At 34.8% G+C, this 23,692-nt stretch overlaps 2 protein-coding genes across 2 annotated transcripts; one reads left to right on the top strand and one right to left on the bottom strand.

The window, feature by feature from the left end:
* The first annotated feature begins 976 nt into the window (after positions 1 to 976).
* Positions 977 to 8,981, top strand: LOC138315782 (multidrug and toxin extrusion protein 2-like). Its single transcript, XM_069257045.1, has 16 exons — positions 977 to 1,040; positions 1,776 to 1,824; positions 2,567 to 2,666; positions 2,887 to 2,929; positions 3,141 to 3,185; positions 3,584 to 3,681; positions 4,094 to 4,191; positions 4,408 to 4,521; positions 4,768 to 4,835; positions 5,523 to 5,631; positions 6,281 to 6,356; positions 6,553 to 6,622; positions 6,973 to 7,105; positions 7,381 to 7,475; positions 7,624 to 7,666; positions 8,114 to 8,981. Exons 1-16 carry the CDS (start codon positions 999 to 1,001, stop codon positions 8,548 to 8,550), a joined length of 1,620 nt encoding a protein of 539 aa, XP_069113146.1. The 5' UTR covers positions 977 to 998; the 3' UTR covers positions 8,551 to 8,981.
* A 425-nt stretch (positions 8,982 to 9,406) lies between these two features.
* Positions 9,407 to 22,000, bottom strand: LOC138315783 (HAUS augmin-like complex subunit 4). The gene is made up of 9 exons (XM_069257046.1): positions 21,876 to 22,000; positions 17,997 to 18,133; positions 13,744 to 13,875; positions 13,312 to 13,449; positions 12,785 to 12,887; positions 11,318 to 11,457; positions 10,903 to 11,033; positions 10,426 to 10,494; positions 9,407 to 9,922 (listed from the first exon to the last, which is right to left on the bottom strand). Exons 1-9 carry the CDS (start codon positions 21,910 to 21,912, stop codon positions 9,715 to 9,717), a joined length of 1,095 nt encoding a protein of 364 aa, XP_069113147.1. The 5' UTR covers positions 21,913 to 22,000; the 3' UTR covers positions 9,407 to 9,714.
* Between the last annotated feature and the right edge of the window lie 1,692 nt (positions 22,001 to 23,692).

The raw sequence follows: 23,692 nt of genomic DNA, 5'->3' as shown, positions 1-23,692 counted from the left end.
GGTCACCCTCAGACACCTAAAACACTAGAATCTCGCGCCTTCGGCGCTCACACGCTAATCTGGCCAATTTGCGTATTCGTTAATATCCTTTTATAGCGACCCCACTGTCTATAAATGTGTACAAGGATTAAATTTACTGATATATGAAAAATGTACATAAAACATATATGGTTGGGAGTTGAATTAATCTCCTCCTGTAGGTGCGGCGGCGGGGGGGGGGGGGGTTACAAAATATTGAGGACCTTTGCCCCCCCATTACGTTTCATCTTCCTACGCCACTGCATATATATGTAATTATAGTATTATGTTCTTTTTAGACATGGTTACATACTATTCGTCTAGTTTACAATTTGGCCCTCTTCAGTTCACTCATACCTATATACAATGAGAAGCTAACTCTGTAATACAACATTTTTTTTCTGTCCTTACTTAGGCGGTCACACAGCTGCTTCAGTTTCTCGTGCTACTCGTTAGTCTGACGTTCTGTGGTCACCTCGGCAAGGAGACTCTGGACGGAGTGGCATTGGCAACTACGATAGTATCAGACATTGAGGTTACACAACGAGTACTTGTTGAATATGTAATTTATTTATCACCAGTTAATTACTATTAAAAGTTTTATAACTTTTTAAAATGTTTTACAAGTTGGAATAAATTCCATATGTCGTAGGACTTAGTTTGGTATAAAAAAATCTGAACAATTGTAATGAGTAATTGATGGTGTCAGTGGTGTTAACATCAGGCATTGATATTATACGCCTGTTGTGGAAGAAATAAATATAAACATTTAAATATACAAGAATGGTGCAGATCATGCGGAAATGTATAATGTTTTGTACCAGTACAAAATAATAAACCTACATTGTTATCGATGTCAGATGTACAGAAAAAATTCAAATTATGCATGTTATGCATCGATAAATTTCATGTAAATCTATGAAAGACTTGATTTTTTTTCACTTTTTTGATAGATTATAAACGTGACTGGAAATTCAGTGATGATGGGTTTAGGCTCAGCATGTGACACACTGTTCGCACAGGTAAAGATATATCACACGTCGGTTAAATTTACAATACAAATGATACGTGCACCCGTCTTTTTGTGTTTATTATATGACGGTGCAGTTCTAGCCGTTATTGACGCAGTACCCATTAATAAACAAATGTAACTTTACGGTTAGTTCCCGTATACAGTGTAATTCACTTAAGGGCACATTTAGAGATATAGGTAGTGTGATATTACCATGGTTTGTGACAAGTTACTTAATGTGTATTGCAAGAAGAATGTCCATAGTCTGTTTCACCAAAGTATATAAAATATGAAATATATCATATATTATACGATATCTGATACATGAATATGTAATAACATGAAAGACAAGGTCGACATTCTATTTCGAACGATGCCAAATTGACTTGCCATACGGAAAGCCTTGTATTGCAATCCAGCTTGTGTTTATTCAAGGAGCGACACCGGTCCATATGTAACCGCAATAAGTTAAATAAGAAGATGGCATATCTTATCAGCTCTCTCCCCCTATTTGGATAATGAAAAGACGGTTACGTAGCTTTTCAAAAGCAAGGCACTTTTGGCATGACGTGTTCATTTTTTGTGCCATAATATAATATGAAGACTGTCAATTTACTTTAATTATTACATAGCATTCTCCTTTGAATAAGGTTTCTCATAGATATACAGGGTATTGAGATAGTGAGAGTGTTCCACTTGATTTGTTTATATACATCTGTATATTATTCTTTCATTTCCATTGCAGACATTCGGAAGTACAAACAAGTTCCGTGTAGGGGTAATATTGCAAAGAAGTACGTTTGAATTTGCATTTCTATAGACATAATGATACTGATATGTCCGCTCCAAAAACATTATACATTGGTTGACTGAGTTTGAGGTCAACATGACAATTATGTTATGTTGAACTAAAGCCTGAGGCCGGAGAATCCGATAGTTAAACATAACACATGCTAACCGAATACTCAGTCTACAAATGTTTTGATATACCTTCTATTATGAATATAAATACGAAAGAATCTCCTTCAAAACACATGTATAATTATAATGTATGGTGGCATATGAAATGAATCCAGCCATTTCAGTTTTGAAATATAGTATTACAAAGAATGAATTCAATAATTTGTGATTAATCAGTGGTAAAATATTTGGTAGTACATGGAACGATAGAATATTGATAAAAAAATTAATAAACTCTATTTGTCTTGATCCGTCTGGTTCATTTCGATGTTGACCTGTAAACATTTTATGGGAGTAAACATCTAGAATATTGGACTCGATTTACGATAGAATAGTATAGGGAATACAATTTAAATGTATAGAAATATGATTTGTCACTTAAATAAAAACAACATATTTAGGCAGAACCGTCAGTTGTATTCTCCAGGCCATAAAGTTCCAGCTTCACAATCAGGAAGACGAAATCCAATTGATCGTTTTGGTTGTGCTAAGTGTACCGTTTACTGCTATCAGAAGCGCTGTTTCCTGTTTATGTGTAATATATCCTTGTTGAGGTACTACGGATTCCTGTTTCAGGCCTCATCATTATGGTACTGTGTGGGTTACCGTGCTGGGCAGTACTAATGAATACAGAACATCTCCTCATTGTTCTAGGACAGAACAATCTCGTAGCAAGGTAGATCTAGGCTTCGTTAATTTATAATTCAAACAGTTATATAGATCAAATATGATGCAATAAAAATTATTACTTATTCTACCATTGGATATTTGTAAGGTTCGTTATCGACAAATATGTCTGAACGCCTAGGGTTGTTTTTGGTTTCATCATACCAGGTATTTCAATAAACATATTCGATACACGTTATGTAACGGTACGACAATTGTTGCTATTTCAGACAAGCAGGGAAATACGCAGTTGTCTACATAGCAGCTCTACCAGTAAGTCAATTAACAACAGATTGAATTGATGGATGAATATTATATAACTATAAGTGTCTTATGACCTGACATTTCACTAAACTATTGACAGATGATGACTTATGCCACGGAAATTCCACGAAATGGAATCATTTCCTGACCTGATAGTATAAATCTAAGGAAATTAATTTCTGGTGCTTTCAAAATTTACTACACTTTCTCCTTTTTGCAGGGTCAGGTTATTGCCATTGTTTTAGCGAAGTATTTACAGTCACAGGTACGTATATCAGTATGTAAGTTGCATTTGAAAGTAAATTATAAGAAAAAAACTATTTCATAATCTTAACATAAAATTGTTTTCTTGTATGTTTGCTGGAACTTATAATCTTTTCTCCACTGAAGTATTATAAAATCTTTATAGGATCTTAAACATGAGTGCTGCTCGTTACAGAAACAACTATAAGAAAAAAATTTATTATCATTTTATTCATTTTATTTTGCGCGTCAAATTTGTCCCGTCGTCCTCTAATCCTAACGTCACTTCTTTGTTTCTGTCATATTTTCCTGTTCCATCGCTCTAGGGTATGTTAAACTAGTGACATAAAAAATGTACTCAAAAAATATTACACAAGTTTTATCCACTTTACGTCTCTCCTCTCGTTGATTGTATGACAGAGTATTGTGATGCCGAGTATGATTATTGCCATCGTGACAAACCTTATCAACCTTGGACTCCATGCCTTGTTTTTGAGTGGACTGCACTTTGGAATTATGTAAGTTAATAGTTCTTGGGAAAGTAATTTATAAATTGATTTAACGCTTGTGTAAAAAGTAAATGAACATTAAATGAACTGTATTTCTACAACAAGCCTGAAAATCTGGCTAGTGTCGAACATTCACCAATTCTTGACAGAAGTTCTCAGTTGGAATGGATATCAAACAGAAATTCAAAATATGTAAGTGGTCTGAGTTGGAGTTTTCCAGGAATTAGACGCTACTCCACCGACAAAATCTAATAAGTAGATTTTAAAAAGGCCATACCTATGATTTAAAATACAAAATAAAAACCCACTTCTGTCAAGACTGTCTAATTATGGTTACGAACTTGGCTGATTTATCGCCCTTATTCTGGTTATAACCGATGGAATTTTTGGTTTAGAACACTACAGTGTTTTATGTTTACAGGGGTGCGGCTCTCTCTGTGGCTCTTACCCAGTGGCTGATCGTTCTCCTCACTGTACTGTACATAGTTATTAGGCGCCGATACACAGACACGTGGGGAGGTAAATCACATTGCTGTTAATGTCAAACTACTATTAGAGTTTTCTCGCTGTTAGTAAGGTTTCCCTTCTGCCAATTTTGCTCTGCATATTAGTTCATAATATTATTTATATGTTTTATTCTATTCATATTATTTATTCAAAGATATACTATCACTTTGTAACGTTTTGTAATGTTTATGTCTTCATACTGTCGATATCCTGTATATTTTATTTAAGGTTGGACTATGGAGTGCTTCGATGAGTGGGGTTTATTCTTCTCGTTGGCGTTACCCGGTCTCTTCATGGTCTGCTTGGAATGGTGGACATTTGAAATATTGTTCTTCATAGTTGGTTTGTATTAAATAGTTTTATAAATATGATCTGATAATCAATGTCAATTTACCTATTTTTAGGTTGATTTTATATGCAATGTATGTTTAGTTTAGATCTTGTCATTTTCTCAATGGTTTTGCACACCGGCTACAATGCAGCCATAGTATATTGATTGCTGTCGTTATATAAATACAATTAACTAAATATATAGTGGATTGTTTTTATAGTTCATTATCATTATCAGTTTTTAAATGTTTTTCATAGGTACTCTTGGAGTAGTGCCCCTTGCCAGTCACACAATAGCCTACAACGCAGCAGCATTGGCATTCATGGTGAGAGTAGCCAGTGGCATCCAATGTAATAGTAAATAGCAAATCGTATCATATCTTACAATGAAGCGCCATTAACATTTAAAGATGCTCCACCGCCGACAGAGCATAAGTGATATTCATCATTTGAACAACAATTGGTGTTTAATCGTGTGTATATATATATACGTCTAATTATAACAAAAAAAATAATATAAAATTTGTTTCGCCTTTGGTGCACGCGCAATCAGTACTTTATTCTATATAGGATATAGTGAAACAGATTTTTTTCGGGATGCAATTAATAATTTTTCATACTTTTAACTTGAAGTAAAATTAGAAGCTCAAACTTTTCAATGGTGGTAATGGTGTAAAGTAAGTAACTTTTGTAACTGAAGAAAAATACTAAATCGTCTGCTCCTGTTTTTGATAGTGAAAAATACCATTTGTCAGCGGTGGAGCATCTTTAAATATATCACAAAATATGAACCTTGACTCTTGATTTAATTTATGAGTTAAAGAAGAGCTAAAGAAAAAGTGTATGTCTCGATAGATGAAAAATCCGTCAATTTTTTACTGAAAAATCACATTTCTACCTAAGACTACAAGTTTTTATATCAATACATTTGCATATATATTGAAATCCTGATTTTCCACTTAGATGCACAGTATCATATAACATAAACGCATCATCTTCATTTCATGTTTCAGATTCCACTTGGTCTGTCCGTGGCTAGCAGTGTTTGTGTGGGGAACCATCTAGGGGCCAACGAACCAAAGAAGGCAGCAACTGCTGCAAGGGTCGCTATCATGTTATCATGTATGTCATTCTTCGGGTCATTAGTTCCTAGTTTTCGTCTAGTTTTCATCCACGTATTCATTTCTGAATAGTTCATCACCAAACTTGTGTCTAGTTAATCTAAATAACATGAACAAGTCCGAAACTTAGGGAGTTATCGTTCAAGGCTAAACTTACTATTACTGTGGTTGAAGAAAAAAAACAATGCCAGCGATTTCACAATTTCATTTGCTCATTGATCATCAACCAAATTCACTGTAGCATATATAACCAAAATATCGAGGACAAGTTTGAATTTCAAGGTGATCGGGTCAAGGTCGATCGGGTTAAGGTCGCGGTTACTATTTTTTTAGAAAGCAAACAATGCTAGCGCTCTTGCGGCTTCATTTCTTCTGGGTTTTCAAATAGCATCAAACTTCGCGTATACGAAGACAAACAACACATAACTTTAATATAAAGAGACATTGTGTTAACTGTAAAGTTAATCAAGATATAGCTTGCAAGAACGTCAATGTACATGCTACTAGTATCAATTCCAGTTTACATATGGTTCTCTTGGCTATCTTAGCTATATAGTCTAATAGTTGAATAATTGCTATCGATGAGTGTGTAACTATTGGCTTTATTATCAAATATTAGTTGTTGCATTCAATTCCAATATTGTTTTTAGTTATAGCCTCAATTATCATCGCCCTCCTGACTTTAGCTGTAAATAGGATTATGCCTCTGATCTTCACGGACGACTCGTAAGTTTTTCGTGGAGATACATCTCAATGCCATGTATACGCCAAATATCTATTTTACATCATTGTCTTTTATTTCTTAGTTTATTTCATATGTTTCAAATAAGAGTTTTGAAAAGAAATTGTAAGATTTATAGCAAATGAGCGAATACAACAACAATAAAACGCTGGATGTGTAACAAAACTGGTCTGTTTTCAGAGCAGTTGTTGATCTTGCATCCAAGTTGCTCATGGTGTCGGCGTTGTTCGAATTGTTCAACTGCGCACAGGTACGTAAACACATATATGCCTTTAGCCAATAATATGTTTCACCATATTATAAGCATGATATAATGTAACACCAATTTGAATTAACGACATATTCCAGATTACATAGTATTTTTTAAATACGGATATATTTGTAAAAGTTTAATTCAAGTTAACCAAAAGTTACCGTATGAATTAATTTGCGGCCGATAAGAAATGCGAAAATAAATTCACACTGAAATACAGGTAAAGAAGAGCCAATCTAAATCGCGAGAACTCATTAAGCAGGCAAACGCGAAACTTACTCGCTACAAAATGAATTTGTTTTCCGGAATTGTTTTGTCTCATATTTTAATTACATCAATAATTTTAGGGAGCTCTTTGTGGTGTCATCCGAGGTGTGGGTAATCAAATATTTGGAGCTGTCACCAATTTTATATCATACTATGTGGTGGCCCTTCCACTGTGTATACCGGTGCTGTTACTGACAGATATAGGAGTATATGGTAAGTAATATTTGATATGAACACAACTTTTTTTCTAGCGTTATATCTTGAGATCTGTATTCTTAGTATTAATTTCTAATACAGTACATAACAATGTCCGATTTACTTACACAACTTTAATCTTCAAATCATCTTTATTTTCAATTTAAGTACTCTTTGTGTAAATGCTCGATTTAAACAACCAAAACATAGTATTTGTTTATTTTATTAATCTAACACCGGTATTATATTAATCTTGATATATATTTCCGATATGGTTTTGTATTGTTTTGTAGGTGCATGGTGGGGAGTAATAGTCAGTAGTGCCCTACAGGCCATTGCCTACTTCTTCAAAATCTTCCGTACCGATTGGGAAAAGGAGGCAAAAAATGTAAGACAGTTAATGACTGAAAATACAAATAATTATTATCATGTTATCGCGTTTTACAAATTTTGCTGAAGTTACTGTTAATCGCAACACATTAGAAACAGCAGTGAATTATGTTTTTTATTCCCAATTCTATTGGTCTTTTACATAGGCTCAAAATCGTAGTGGAGTGACGGATGGCGAAGTACCATCTGGTGAGTATGATGCAGAACTCAGATACATTAATACACATATCAATAACTTCATAACTAGAAAATGATATTGAAATATAGGAACTTTAAAATATTTTGTTCGTGAGAAATGGCAATCACGTTGTTACCTGAAATACTCTCTACAAGCGACCCTAATTTCACGAACTTTTGTTCAACAGCGATTATGATAACAAAAATATGTTGTCTGTAGTTTAACATTGAAATCTCGATCGACTATCCTTGCACGCAAACAAAAAAATTATTTTTGCAAACCGTAAACGATTTATGGTGCCGCATTATTTGTTAAAAATATTGAATTGAATTAATTCATGAATATACATTTTTCTATTTCAGTTTACAAGCAACGATGTATAATAAAATCTGTTCTTGCTGCAACTTTACCTTAATTTTGTTATTAGTACAAATAATTGACATATTTTGTTTCTCCAGATAATTTCCCTGTTATCACAATGAATGATCTAAGTGGTAGTAAGGCCAGGCTGATAGATGAAGATTTTCTTGCCAATGGAGGGAAATCAAAGAACTATGGAGTCTTGTCAAACGACGAATACATTGAACTTCCCAATGGCAAACAATCCTCGTTATCAGGCACCCAGAACCAAGACTCACAACAAAAAGATAACAAAAATCAGAATGGGAAAAGAACTTTTGTATATAGGCTTATTTTGATAATGATTTTTGTAGCCATCTTAGCAGCTGGAGTTGCAATAAAACTGCATTTTGATCAGTTCCTTGAAAGTGATGAGGTTTTATGCAGTGTGAATCGTGTTCAGAGCTGTGGTAATAAGAATATATCCAGTCCTTATGAGGGGAAGGTAAACAAAACACAAATGTTTGATAAATACCATCCTCAGACATTCGGTTGAAGTATTTGTGGACAATGGAATTGAAGCACCCTAATGGAATTGAAGAACCCTCAGAATGCAGCCTGTTTTCCATGGATATAAAGCTTGATTGTTAATGCAATGGACTTACCAGCAAATGTGACATGAACACTAGATTATGCCTATATATGTGAATATACAGTTACTCGTACATCAGGTAAGACACACACTAGACTGGCCACTGAGATCGATTAGAAGTTTTTGAGTTCTTGAGTTGTAACCTCATTTAAATATAGATCTAGTGAAATTAAAACACAAAAATATTCACTTCTTTTAGAAAGTCAAACACATGTACTGACTGGTTTATTATTCATTTAAAACGCAGATATCAACGATTTCGGAAATAGTGTGAAACGAAATGCTTGTAATACAATGCTGATGAAGCTTTCATTTACAAATCCATCGATTAAACATTTTTTTGTATTTCATCGACATTACGTCGCAATTTACAAAAGTTTTGCTCAATAAAAATGTCATGCAATCTAACTTCATATTTGTTTTTTTTTTATATATATCTTTAAATAGACTGCATAGACATACAAATTACTGAAATATTATTTCATTAAACTTTAAAAAATATCCTCACACAAACTGACAGTGTTGAAACTACATGATCATGTTTCAATACTGTAAATAATGCAAAGGAGACCTAACTCATATAGGTTCTTAGCTCTTGTCTTAGTGATTTTTAAATGTGAAGCACCCTTTGTTTAAACATTGACATGCAACACCTTTTGTTTTGTTGTTTTTGTTTAAGAATTATCAAACTAATCATATGAAGGAATGTCAGTAATTTGCATACCAAGTTAAATACAAAAAAAAAAATCAAAATAAAAAATTAGGTAATATCTTGTTTAATAACATTTTTAGTATCAGATAACACAACAATTACACTGTAAAGATGTGAGGTGTACATCTGAAGCAATTCGTTTGCGTACATATATATCTGTAAGTGAATCCGGCAGCAATGCCACCACCTTATTAATAAGGTGTCAAATATTACTCTGCCCATTCGAAGCACCACTTCCAGATATATCCCATAGAAGACTAAGAGTGTTGCTGAGGTTATCTCCTCTAAAAACAAGGGAGATAATCACCCTTAGATTATTATTAACCTTCCCAGAGGAAGTCTAGCAGCACTAATGATCAAGGTTTCGTCACAGTTCCACCAGTATCGTCAGCACGATGAAGTTCAGAAAGAGCCCATTGTTTGTTATCCTTCTCTTCTTTCAGTTTCCTGAATTCTTCTACAAGTTCATCAAATCCCATACCTACAGACTCGTAGGATCGCAAAGCCTCAGAGATATGGTGGAATTCTTTATCTGTATCACGGAAATTGGTGTCTAAGTGATCCCTATAAAGAAAACGAGAAACATGTAATTTGCCAAGTGACAGTTAATATAAATCTGTAGCAGACAGTTGATGTATCAACATGTATCTGTCTTCCTAAATAGCAAACAAGGAATATGGTGTTGGTTTTTCAATTAAACTGCGGTCAAGTTTCTTGATAAAAACATAACCCTAAACAGCATAAACTAGTCTCCTTCTCAGTTTTCTAAGAACCAAACACACTTCGTCACAATGCATTGAAGCAGACTAAATTGTGCTATAGTGGTTTTAAGTTCAATATTTATCATATAATTATTTAAATAATTTCTTTCAGACCTGACATCTCCTCCATGAAACAACATACAAGAGTTCTTAATAACTGCCAAAAGAAAGGTCAAAATAGACGTTATAAGAAAAAAAGTTTCATTATTTTTTTATAAAATGCATCTTTCTGACCATACAGAGATAATTTAGTTTAGGGGTTTAACGCATCTTCATGATAAATCGTCTACGGGTATTTAAACTTACCTAACAGAATGTAAAGCTTTCACAGTATCGTTTGTGTATGTATCGCACAGAACCTGCATCTCCAGTAATCTGTGGTAGAAACACATGCATCTATTATCATGAATTAATACTTTATTAATCACATGACAAACACATTGGCTTTTGTGTCTGAAATAGCCTTAGGCAGCATGATTCTATGGCCCTAGGCGTGTAACAGGAGTATAGTATGTTCATGATATATCAATCGTCTCATTTCGAGATGTTGTCAACAACTTAAAATTTATTTGATATGAAAAAATTTATTTGATATGAAAAATAACACAATTATGTAATAACAACCAAATTAGCATACAATTTATAAAGTGTTGAAACTTTCTGTTTTACAAAAGCACTTAATTGTTAAGTATTGTTACTATTTCAGAAGTGAAAATTGTCAGAATATGGCTGTAAAACCAGTGATTTAACATTAATATGATGCGACAGACTTTAAACACCAACCTAATCTTGAGACATAATCCATCGCATCTTGCTAACAGCCATTCTGTTGTGATAGTGTTATGTTCAGTCTGGTTCCTGAATCTGTATTTGGATACCACCTCCTCCAGCAAACTTAACGAGTCAATCAATGTCTAAATACAAAATCATACCAAACAATATCATTAGCAAACCCAAGGAATGTATCATTGTACTAAATAGGGACAATAAAATCATAGATCAAAGTGTATCTTTTATATGATACAATATCTAAACTTGATCTGGTGACCTTTATATTTTAAATAGAGCCATTTTAGAATGTTTATCTTTAAAACTGCAACTAGTTGACTAATTTCAAGTGAATTTCTTCCATAATTCATTTCCTGAAAAAATCTGAGACAAGAATTATAATACAGGATTATGACAATGTCAATATTACCTTGTAGTAAGACCAGAACTGTCGTTCTTTATCATGTCTTATTGTTTTCAACTGAGCCTGTGTTTTCTGTAGTCTATGTTTATCAGATTCAACAAGGGCGGGTAACTGTGTTGTAGGGCTGAAGGAAGGTTCTATATCATCTGAATACAAAGAACAAAACATTCTCTTTATAATAATATATAAAACTGTATGATTCCAACATTCATTATCATATTTTAGGACAACGTCGAGAAACATAATAGACCTGCGTTATGAAAATTAACGTTTTGTTTATTTTAATAAAGTTGTTTAGAAGATGTAGTGGACCTTTTCCTAATGCTATAATGCAAACAAGTTTTCCATCAAATATACCATGTACGAAGTACAAAAATACTTTGACAAGTTGGTGAAATACATAAGCAAGCGTAATATTGTGGTCAAAACTGCATCTCCGATGTACAGACAGTTTCTATAAGTAAGTCATGATCAGCTAGCTAACAGTTAGGCTATTTATAGATGAAAAAAACTTGGCATATCACTGAACATCTGAAACCTCTCTAGACTTACCCTCATATTCTATTCAGTACATATAGAGCCGCCTTGTGTGATTTCCGAGAATAATTCCCGCAACTAACATGCATTCAGACTTCTCTGGGTTTATCTAATCATAATTTGTTTGCAATAATTTCCCCACTGGTGCCCCTTACACACATGACATCTTCAACAACTAGTAACAAATCAACACATGTAAATAGTTTTGGCCAACCAGTCAAAGTTAACTGGTTATTCACAACCATGTTAAATCCCAACAACATGGCAGGCAAAGCAACAGATTATCATAGCTATCATCCTGGAATGGTAGCAACAAGCAACAAGACAATTCCATAGACCAAAGTCCCCAAATATGACAAGAAATTTTGTTGGAGACACTAAAAGGTTAATCGATACAAAACACACAGCTTAACTTTGATGAAGAAATTATACAATATGAACTGCCCAATATCAAATACTAAATATGTAAAACAAAATAGCAGAGTTTTGTTTTTGACAGCTGGAGGTCAAATGTTAACAGAAAGGTCATGGTGTCATCCAATGTATATATATCTATTATATGAGTCACATCAATTCTTACCTAGGAAAACAGTAGGAGACCATTAAATGAATAGTTTTTTTTTGCTTTTTACGATAAAATTTATCAAAATCGAGATAAATGTGACTAGAGTTACAGTTAGAAATAGCGTAGAAGATAGTTCTGGAATAATTATGGTTAACTTGCAGGAGAGGAAGAATTGAGAAAGGGACAGTCTGAGAGTGAAAACAGCAAGTGTAATATGAGACACTTTAATAAGGGCATCCCTTACACTTTGGGCTAAAGAAAGAAAGATGTGGAGTGAACTTGACAATAATAATAAGTAAATTATAATCAAGTAAACCTATAACAAATCACCTTGTCTATGTTTGGACAATAGATGGCCCAGTTTTCCTTACCTTGATCAAGACCAGTCTGGTGGAAGTTAATTAGGCTATCACATGTCTCTGCAAGTCTCTTCTCAATATCAGGAATCAGCTTTTGTTGTATGAAAGGAAGGTGCTAAAAATAAAACGTACTAAAATTCATATGTCAATTTACAAGAACGAAGAATTGATTGACACCATAAATAAACACCAAAACATTGTATAGAACAGAGAATACATTGCTTTCTCCTGAGTTCAACGGTAAATAACACTATTATGTTTACAAGAATTACATCAGAGTCATTTTGCCCACTTCATTTATGATCAAATCATAATTCTTTCACAAAAAGCAAAGCAGAATAATCTTCTACACAAAAATCGACAATAAAACACACATACATTATGAATTATTATGCAATTCAAAAAATTTATCAACATTGATATCCTTCTTGTTTGATCAGTAAAACATTGTAATATATTACATTGAGTTCCTATATATGACAAAAGAAAAATCTGAAGTGCCTTCGTTGCTGTTATATCCAGTACCACTGGAAATGCACCTTTTTATGTGGGTTTTGCTGGGCCAATTCTGCTTTACTCAAACCCAGCAGTGTGTTTTTTGAGGCTGGATCAGGGGAACAGTGAAGGTAGTCAGCTATCTCTGCTCGGGTCAGTGACTCCTGCAGGATGGTCTGAAACTAATCAAAATGGAAACAACAAACATTATCCAATAACTAATCTACTTTTGGTTGGCATCTGATGAAATATCCAAACAACAATATTTTCCATTGAGTAGATTTCCATGACACAAGATATTCATATACAAACTACATTTATAAGAAGATCTTACAATATCTGTAAATGTTGAAAAAAAATTGCATGGCTGTATAAAAACATTATTGTCAATGCACCTAAATATGAAAAATTAGAATACATGTATAACTATAGGATACACATGTATATTTTTGTAACTTCAATCCTATATATCTTACCTGTCTGTCTTCAGTAGACAATGCAGTGTCATGAGACTTAATGTCATAGTCCCGCAACAGTTCCTCCAGCTCGTGGTAGAGGATTTTCTGCAACAGCCAACTGTGCTTTTCATGTTTCAACTCTTCTTCAGCCTGCAAAACATAAATAACAAGAGGCCCAAAGGGCCACAACGGTCATCTGACTACCTTGGCAATAGTAAAATTAATTACATATGGGGTCACTTTGTCAGGACCATGTCAGGATCATTTCATGCAAGTTTCAGCCAAATCGCACTGGTAGAACTTGAGAAGAAGTTGAAAATGTGTTTTCAAGATGGCGGCTTTGGCGGCCATCTTGGATTTCAGATCAACCCGAAAAACAACACTTTGTCAGGACCATGTCAGGATCATTTCATGCAAGTTTCAGCCAAATCGCACAGGTAGAACTTGAGAAGAAGTTCAAAATGTGTTTTCAAGATGGAAGCTGTGGCGGCCATCTTGGATTTTGGATAGACCCGAAAAATAACAACACTTTGTCGGGACCATGTCAGGATCATTTCATGCAAGTTTCAGCCAAATCGCACTGGTAGAACTTGAGAAGAAGTTCAAAATGTGTTTTCAAGATGGCGGCTGTGGCGGCCATCTTGGATTTCAGATCGACCCGAAAAATAACAACACTTTGTCGGGACCATGTCAGGATCATTTCATGCAAGTTTCAGCCAAATTGCACTGGTAGAACTTGAGAAGAAGTTCAAAATGTGTTTTCAAGATGGCGGCTGTGGCGGCCATGTTGGATTTTGGATCGACCCGAAAAATAACAACACTTTGTCGGGACCATGTCAGGATCATTTCATGCAAGTTTCAGCCAAATCGCACTAATAGAACTTGAGAAGAAGTTCAAAATGTGTTTTCAAGATGGCGGCTGTGGCGGCCATCTTGGATTTTGGATCGACCCGAAAAATAACAACACTTTGTCGGGACCATGTCAGGATCATTTCATGCAAGTTTCAGCCAAATCGCACTGGTAGAACTTGAGAAGAAGTTCAAAATGTGTTTTTCAAGATGGCGGCTGTGGCGGCCATCTTGGATTTCAGATCGACCCGAAAAATAACAACACTTTGTCGGGACCATGTCAGGATCATTTAATGCAAGTTTCAGCTAAATCGCACTGGTAGAACTTGAGAAGAAGTTCAAAATGTGTTTTCAAGATGGCGGCTGTGGCGGCCATCTTGGATTTTGGATCGACCCGAAAAATAACAACACTTTGTCGGGACCATGTCAGGATCATTCCATGCAAGTTTCAGCCAAATTGCACCGGTAGAACTTGAGAAGAAGTTCAAAATGTGTTTTCAAGATGGCGGCTGTGGCGGCCATCTTGGATTTCAGATCGACCCGAAAAATAACAACACTTTGTCGGGACCATGTCAGGATCATTTCATGCAAGTTTCAGCCAAATTGCACTGGTAGAACTTGAGAAGAAGTTCAAAATGTGTTTTCAAGATGGCGGCTGTGGCGGCCATCTTGGATTTCAGATCGACCCGAAAAATAACAACACTTTGTCGGGACCATGTCAGGATCATTTCATGCAAGTTTCAGCCAAAATCGCACCGGTAGAACTTGAAAAGAAGTTCAAAATGTGTTTTCAAGATGGCGGCTGTGGCGGCCATCTTGGATTTCAGATCGACCCGAAAAATAACAACACTTTGTCGGGACCATGTCACGATCATTTCATGCAAGTTTCAGCTAAATCGCACCGGTAGAACTTGAGAAGAAGTTCAAAATGTGAAATGTTAACGCACGGCGGACGGCGCACGGCGCACGGCGGACGGCGCACGGCGGACGACGACGGACGAAACATGACGACTATAGGTCATCTGACCCTTCGGGTCAGATGTCAGCCTGCAAAACATAGATAAAAATATAGATACAGTACATTTAGACTGAAGTGCCTTATCATTCACTTAATTAATGTAGGATGTTTAACTTTGTTAATATAATTCCTTTAATAGCAATTAGTCATAAAGTAGCAAATGGATTTTAGAAAATCTAATTAAAAAATATTTAAAACATACTTCTGGTAAAAGATGCACAGGGTAAGGACATATAATATTCAATTCAAGTTCAACAAACATTTTGATATGTTAAAAAGAATTCTTTTTCTATCTAATAGAAACACAATTATACAGATATTGAAGAGAAACTCTTTAATAATGTTGAAATATATTGATACAAAAGTATTATACATGTAGATGAAAACAAGAGGCTCAAGAGGCCTTGGCGGTCACCTGAGTGCTGCTACAGAAAGAGCATTGCAAAGTTGGTTCAAATCTATAAAAATTATTTACGAATTAAAATAAACTTTAAAGTTAAACTTTCATATTAGAATTTTTATTTTTTGTTTTTTCATTTTGATAGTTAGTGTATTATGTTATCAAACCTTATGCTTAAGATTCCAATTTGCTTTGCTAACATTAAACAACAAAACCAAACTAGAAGTCAGTCAGTGTCAGTGATTTTGTAAATTTCACTTTTTAATCTATGGAGACTATTTGGTTCCATCAAATCTGTGAATTCAGAAGAAGATTTTTGAAATTTAGCCATTTTGACCCATTTTGGCCCCGCCCCTTTGGTCTCTGGGGGTCAGCCAGGACCAATATGGATATGGTGTTAAAATGCTATTTCAGGCTAATAATTCTAACAAAGTTTGACTCATTTCCTATTGAAACTAAGAAAATAATGTTCATAAATGTGTTTTTCCTATATAGACTATAGTAAATTTGACCCCCTCCCAAGGGGAAAATCCGAGATCCCAGGGCCATGATAATGAGGAAAAACGGTATAAAGCTAGTATATTAATAATCCGAAATAAAAGGCCAAAATAAATTCAAAGTAAAATCAAAATCATTTCTATGGAATATATATTCAGCCACTATAGGGCCTTCTTCAGTCCGAAATAACACTAACACAACGTGTTCGTCTACATGTTTGTTTCAGGGCCATGAAATTCACAATTTTTGTAAAGGGCCTTAAGAGCTTCCAATCTATGAAGAGTATTTTGTTCCATCAAATCTGTGAATTCAGAAGAAGATTTTTGAAATTTTAGCCATTTTGACCCATTTTGGCCCCGCCCCTCTGGTCCCTGGGGGTCAGCCAGGACCAATATGAATATGGTGTTAAAATGATATTTCAGGCTAATAATTCTAACCAAGTTTGACTAATTTCCTATGAAAAATAAGAAGATAACATTCATAAATGTGTTTTTCCTATTTAAACTATATAAACTTGACCCCATCCCCAGGGGAAACATGAGACCCCAGGGTCATATATTTCACAATTTTTGTAAAGGACCTTATGACCTTTCAATCTATGAAGAGTATTTGATTCTACCAGTTCCAGAATTTCAGAGGAAGATTTTTGAAGTTTTAGCTTATTTGACCCCTTTTGGCCCCACCCCTACGGCCTCTGTGAGTCAGTCATGGAAAATTTATTAATAGGATTCAATGGCCATTTCATAGGGATAATTCTGACATTATTTGACTCATTTCCTTTTACAAATGACCAAATAATGCTCAAAAATGTGTTTTCCCTATATAAACTAAAGTAAACTTAACCCCCTCCCCAAGAGGACACCTGAGACCCCAGGGTCATATAATTCACAATTTTTGTAAAGGACATTTAGATCTTTCTATCTGTGGAGAGTATTTGATTCCATCACATCTGTGAGTGGAGAAGAAGATTTTTGAAATTATAGTCAATTTTACCCCTTTTGGCCCCTCCAACAGCCCCCAGGGGGTTGGGGTCCATATAATTCACAATTTTGATTGGCCTTATGCCTTAGAAGGTTTGTGCAAAATTTCATTGAATTTGCTTCAGGGTTTTTTTAGAAGAAGTCCAAAATGTAAATTGTTTACAGACATACGACGCACGACGACGGACAAAAGGCGATTAGAATAGGTCACTTGAGACTTCATCTCAGGTGACTTAAAAAATCATATATTATCACGTAATCAACATTAAATTTCATGACACCTCCAAGAGCGAAATGCACTAAACTCTTTGAGTCTGACTCTTGATCTGGAAAAAAAACAGATCCAACTTACAATGTATTTTGTTTAGATGCTTAATTTACATCATTTCTATCAAATCTTGGCAAGATTTTTGAGTTAATTAGTTATTGGTTTTAGCGCCTACATGACTGCCTATTACTAGGTTTACTGATTGAAGTCAGTACATGTTTTGTTGGAGTGTGTATTAATTAATGTAAGGATGGTAACCTGTTGCAGATCTTGTTGTACTAAAGAGGACACTCCCTCGTCACTAATGTGGTCACTCAGGATCAACAGTAGATCGACAAACTCTGGGTTACTCTGAATATCTTCAGCTGTTAAATTAATTCCCAAGGCTTTATTAACTGAAAATTAAAGAATAAAAAATAGTCAAAACTTTCGATACCTTGAATCCAGTCCTGTGAACACAAAAGATTTTGTAAGTGTATTGCAAAAAGTTCAACTGTTTAAGAAAAATGTACAAGCATATTAAAACTTTTGATATCTTGAATCATAGCTGTCATATGCCTATATGAGCATACCAGATTGTGCAAATGTAAAATATTTCCGATGTGTTGTCGGCGTTCATCATACCAGATAATTTCATGGTTAGTGGCTGATCTCAGAATATTCAAATGACTCTAATCACTTTATTATTATTTTGCACCACTCTTTTAAAACTTGGTAAGAAGATTTGAAATATTTCAAGTACTAAACAACATATCTTTATGTTGTCATAGACTTTTCTGTGTATTTAATCTGTTGTAGTTTCTTGTCAACCAATGTCTGACCGAAGTAAACAGGTAAATCACAGGGCCTCATTCCTAATAATGAGATAGGAAAGGTCACATCTATCTATATATGTTACAGTTGTAATGTTATAGGCCTATATCTCATCATTAGGAACGAGGCCCTGTTGGTAGGGCTGCCGCGATACGGCAGAAGCGTACCACGATATATTGCGATACACAACAACTGTATTGTGATTTATTATACCTCACTTTTATTTTGAATGTTCTGATTGGATTAAACTTGATCACATGACATTGAATAAGTTAGATGTTTTCCCGGAATTGGAAGGCGAGGGAAATAACCCCAGGGAAATAACCCCAGGGAAATAACCCCTTGGAAGCTCCGCACGTGACCGGAAGTTGACGTCATCTGCAACGTCAACCAACATATGGCAACGCTGTTGTTTATTTTTTTGTAGCCCAACGAATTTAACAACGTTGTTGTTGGGAAATATCTTCATGGATTCTTTTAACAGAGATTTTTTTTTCTTTTGATTTTGTTCGGTATAATAAAATAATTATGTCCCTATGTGTCGGGATACATCTAGAATTGTCTCCCTGGAAAGAGTTATTTTCTCTCGGGCTTCGCCCTCGAGAAAATAACTCTTTCCAGGGAGACAATTCTAGATGTATCCCTCCACAGAGGGCCATAATTGTATAATGTATTGCAATATTTTGACCTTAACATATGTGTTGTCTATTTTGTATATATTCCATAATAAAAACACCCATTACATTATACAAACATACAGTGCTATGTTATGTAGTTTTACATCGATTTGAACCATGTTGTTGAGTAACAAAAATGTTCAAATGTGTTCTTGTTTTAAAAAAAATACGAGTCTGTTTGTGAAAACGCTAGGCTAACTGTTACAGACGATCGTAACCTAATAATGCAATAACTAAACATGATAGTGTCTGCAAATATTTACACTTTTGAACCTAAATGATGAACAAATTTACGTACAATTGTCCTGGCAAAATAAGCTTACGATCGTGATTAAACTTCAAAGGGCTGACCGGCTTGCAGTGTTGTTTTGACACGTGTAGGAAATCGAAAATGGCGGCGGACGATGAAGCCTGAAAAAGCTGGCAAAATCCCTGCAGCCATGTATTCACCGGGCCTTAAATGTGTTTAGAGAATTAGCTATTCCGGTATTGTTGATTGATGGAGCGAATCAGCTTGATAATATTTCAGAAACTAGCCTAATGTCATATTGTTTATATTCAACGTCATGTAAATGTTTGAATCATTTGAACATTATACACGTTAGTTATAAACATTTGACCGACATCTGAATCGAATGAAAACGAAAGGGATACCCACATGGCTTCATATTATCGGAAAGGAAAACAAATACAACTTGCTGGTTTTGTTTTAATGACAGGACGTTTTAATTATATCAAATTAATGAAATTATGATACTAAGAAAATATATCGTAAAAAAACCGGTACAGGTAAACTGTATCGCGGTACAATATTTTTTGGTGGTGTATTGCAATACCCCAATATACCGGTGAACCGCGGCAGCCCTACCTGTTGGTAAATAGAACTATTATAGATTTTAATTAGGGCCCCGCATCTAGATGCGGGTGCCCTATAGTATTCAGGTTGTCCGTCCGTCTGTCCGTCCGTCCGTCTGTCAGTTTTTTTTTTTTTGCACATGAATGATGGAAGGGAGTGGAGTATTTTCCCCATATTTTACATGATGATTCCCCATCCATCCTAGATCTGCTTGGTAATTTTTCAGGCTGAAATTAAATTAAAAAATCGGCCATCTTGGATTTTAACATTTAAAAAAATCACAATGTTGTTGCTCTTAACTGATAAACATTTTGTTATAACATTATGATGCAAAGTTGTTCAGAATTAAACAAGGAGTTGACTGTCCAAAGGTAAGGTCATGGGCCAAGGTTACTAAGTCAAAGGTCAAGGTCAAATTTATTTGAGTTAATTGTATGCTCTTAATGTAATGTTAGCTTGGAATCAGGATTCAAGTTAAATACTTGGAAGACTTTTTCCAAAGAATTATAATAATGTACCATCATCGGTTTCCCAATTAATGTTGACATTAATTATTTATTAGCAACATATAGCTAACACGGAAGAATTCGTTGTCAAAATACTACTTTTCCACTTAAGCACGTCAGACACATAGCGGGGCCCTTTCTGACGTGTCAGTGTTCTAGTTGTACATAGTGATACGGTCGCCTTCTAGCTTCGTGCTAGGAGGAGTTTCACTTTAGCTCAGTCGGTAGAGCGGTAGACCAGGAAGTCCGGGGTTGCGGGTTCGAGCCAGGCTGGTGGCACACTACTCTCACCCTGTTACAGAACAAAAACATATAGGCCTACCCTAGCAAATAAGGTAACCCGACCGACCCTTTAGGCCTATATCAGTGGCTACTCAAAAATGTTTATCAGTTGTGTCCTCAAGCAAACAAATAAGAACCTAACTTTGTGTTTGGTTTTTCACAAATCAGGAATTTGGGTACAAATTCTGTAAATCTAAGACACCAATAGTCCCCTGGGAATCTATTCCATGGTTTATATAAGGTTAAATGAACGATCGTGAATGGACACTATGAACAGGTTGGGGACACTCCCGTACATATGCAGAATAGTCCTGCATTTGAGTAATAGTCCTGTATTTGAGGGATAAATTTATTACTCAAATGCAGGATTTTGTGAAATGAAAATGGATAAAGTTGTTTTAAAATTTGTATCAAAAAAGGGCGTCATAATTTTTGATAGCCATATAACTGATGGAAGACTCTATGTTTTTGTGTCTGAACTATTGAATTCTAATATCTCACTTTGTCATAAAGTGACAATTTAGGTGCTCTCCATAGACTACAGTCTATAGCCATCAGGGGAAGTTAGTGCAAATATCATGGTTGATTGAATTTTACCTGTGTTCTAATTTTAGCCCCATAGTAAGCAATAGAGGTGATTTTGTTTGTGACTTTTACAAACATTTAGATAATGAAATTTGTTTTCATTTGAGTAATAATGAGGAAAGTTGTATTAGTGATGTTGCCATGTGAAAATTTTGATGCCTTTTTTTGATTGACATGTTTAAAACAACTTTATCCGTTTTCATTTCACAGAATCCTGCATTTGCGTAACAAAATTATCCCTCATATACAGGACTGTTACTCAAATGCAGGATTATCCTGCATATGTACGGGAGTGTCCCCAACCTGATGAACAGAATGGGCCCGAGCATGTTTTGCGCTGTCCAAAAATGTATTGAAAATAAAGGCCGATTTAAGAAAAAGCATGCATTCAATAAGAAGTGAATAATCAACCCTGTACGTTTTTCAGATATGTCGGCGCTACTGTTATCCACCATTCCGCTGTCATTTAGGGAATCCGAAGTTCACAATGTTTTGAGGTTTGACATCATACCTCCCGCTTCAAGCGTCAGTTGGAGCCAGATTCAACTAACAATATAAAACGTTTCCGGTTTCCGGGATAAATATTCCGGACTTTCCAATATTCCATATAATTATATAGTCCGCTAAACCTGCCTATATTATTAGGCTTTTAATTTTTTCGCCTAATGTATATAAGAGGGGAAAATTGGAAAAATGCCTTATTAATTTAGACGGGTTTGGACTAATAGGCCTTATGAGGGAAGAAAATGCTACTACATTTTTTTATAATAACCAACTTCACATCAACAGCATCATTAATGCAAATCCTACTGTACTAATTTATAAAACTTGTGCAACTTCATACACCCCCTCCCCTTCACCCTCTTCACTGATCGACATACAACTGCCCCCAAAGACAGTCATTCACATACTCAAACACTACTGTACATTTTACTGTTACTGATATACATTTTGTATATGTATTATTATTAAAAAAACACCAAAAGGCGACGAAATGAGGAATCTTAATTTCGTGGTTACCTTGATAAAAATACATTAAAGGCCCACTATCTTTCCGGGGCAAATATAAATAATTTATAATTGACTGCGCCAGACAGCATAACTGCGAAATGAATCTTCACTGTTAACATAGATTACGGAGGGAATCTTGCATTTGTTTAATTCTATTGTCTCTTCTTAGACCACCAATTCACATTTTCTGATGTTATTGTTGTTTTTAAGATAATGAGAATTTTTTGTTTAGGAAAAGTAGTGGGTCTTTAACTCGGTCACTGTGACCTCCTTTTTGAAATTTTCATCAGTTTTCTGAACTGAACGTCACAAACCCAAGATTTACAGGCAACCACTGCAAAAATATAATCTTTGTTCTAATTAGGACTTAACTAAAACGGCCATTCTTTGCTGAAAAGCATCTACACTAATTAAATTAATCACTGACTGTGGTTTCGGCCAATTGTCAAGGGCTTTCTGATAAACTTAAACGTAGAGATGTCTTTATGTATCTTAGAGAAAAGCATTACAGTATTTATTGTTTGCAAGATACCCACTTTACTCCGGAAAATGAAGAGCTAATTAGAAATGAGTGGGGATACGAGTCCTATTTTAATTCCTACAGGTCAAATGCCAGAGGGGTTGCTATATTTTTTAAATAATAATTTTGAATTTAAAGTATATAGGGAAAAGAAGGATTCAACAGGTAATTTTTTAGCTTTAGATGTTGAGATAGAAGGCTTGCGAATGGCATTGAAATAATATATTGTCCTAACCAGGATCAACCAGATTTTTATAATAAGGTGTATGAAGCCTTAGATTACTATAATAATTCAAGTATAGTTGTATGTGGTGATTTTAACTTAGTATTAAAACCTGATCTTGATTATGATGAAAACTATAAGAACATTAATAACCCTCGGGCCAGAGATAAAGTTTTAGAGTTAATTGATAATTGTAATTTGATAGATATTTTTAGAGAACAACATGAGGAAACTAGAAGGTATACATGGAGGAAGAACAACCCAGTTAGACAAGCCCGTCTTGATTTTTTTTTCTTATTTCAGAAAATTTATTGGGTAGTGTAAATCATTCTTGCATAGACCCAGGCTATAGATCAGACCACTCTCTACCCAAAATAATTATTAAAATAAATGAGTTTAAAAAAGGTAAGGGTCTGTGGAAATTTAATAATTCTTTATTACATGATGTTGATTATCTTAATACTATAAATAATTGTATTGA

The sequence above is a fragment of the Argopecten irradians genome, chromosome 2, assembly GCF_041381155.1.
Source record: "Argopecten irradians isolate NY chromosome 2, Ai_NY, whole genome shotgun sequence".
NCBI lineage: Eukaryota > Metazoa > Mollusca > Bivalvia > Pectinida > Pectinidae > Argopecten > Argopecten irradians.
The sequence above is the reverse complement of the archived record's forward strand: the minus strand, read 5'-3'. Positions and strand labels throughout refer to the sequence as shown.

Excerpts from the sequence above, each read along its gene's own strand:
- LOC138315782 (XM_069257045.1), top strand. The coding sequence starts at position 999 with ATGATGGGTTTAGGCTCAGCATGTGACACACTGTTCGCACAG. Across the intron at positions 6,623-6,972 it reads AATTGTTCAACTGCGCACAG|GGAGCTCTTTGTGGTGTCAT; the intron begins GTACGTAAACAC and ends CAATAATTTTAG. Across the intron at positions 7,667-8,113 it reads GGATGGCGAAGTACCATCTG|ATAATTTCCCTGTTATCACA; the intron begins GTGAGTATGATG and ends TTGTTTCTCCAG.
- LOC138315783 (XM_069257046.1), bottom strand. The coding sequence starts at position 21,912 with ATGGTGGATAACAGTAGCGCCGACATATCTGAAAAAC. Across the intron at positions 18,134-21,875 it reads CGCCGACATATCTGAAAAAC|TTAATAAAGCCTTGGGAATT; the intron begins GTACAGGGTTGA and ends TTTAATTTTCAG. Across the intron at positions 13,450-13,743 it reads TGTCTACTGAAGACAGACAG|TTTCAGACCATCCTGCAGGA; the intron begins GTAAGATATATA and ends CATTTTGATTAG.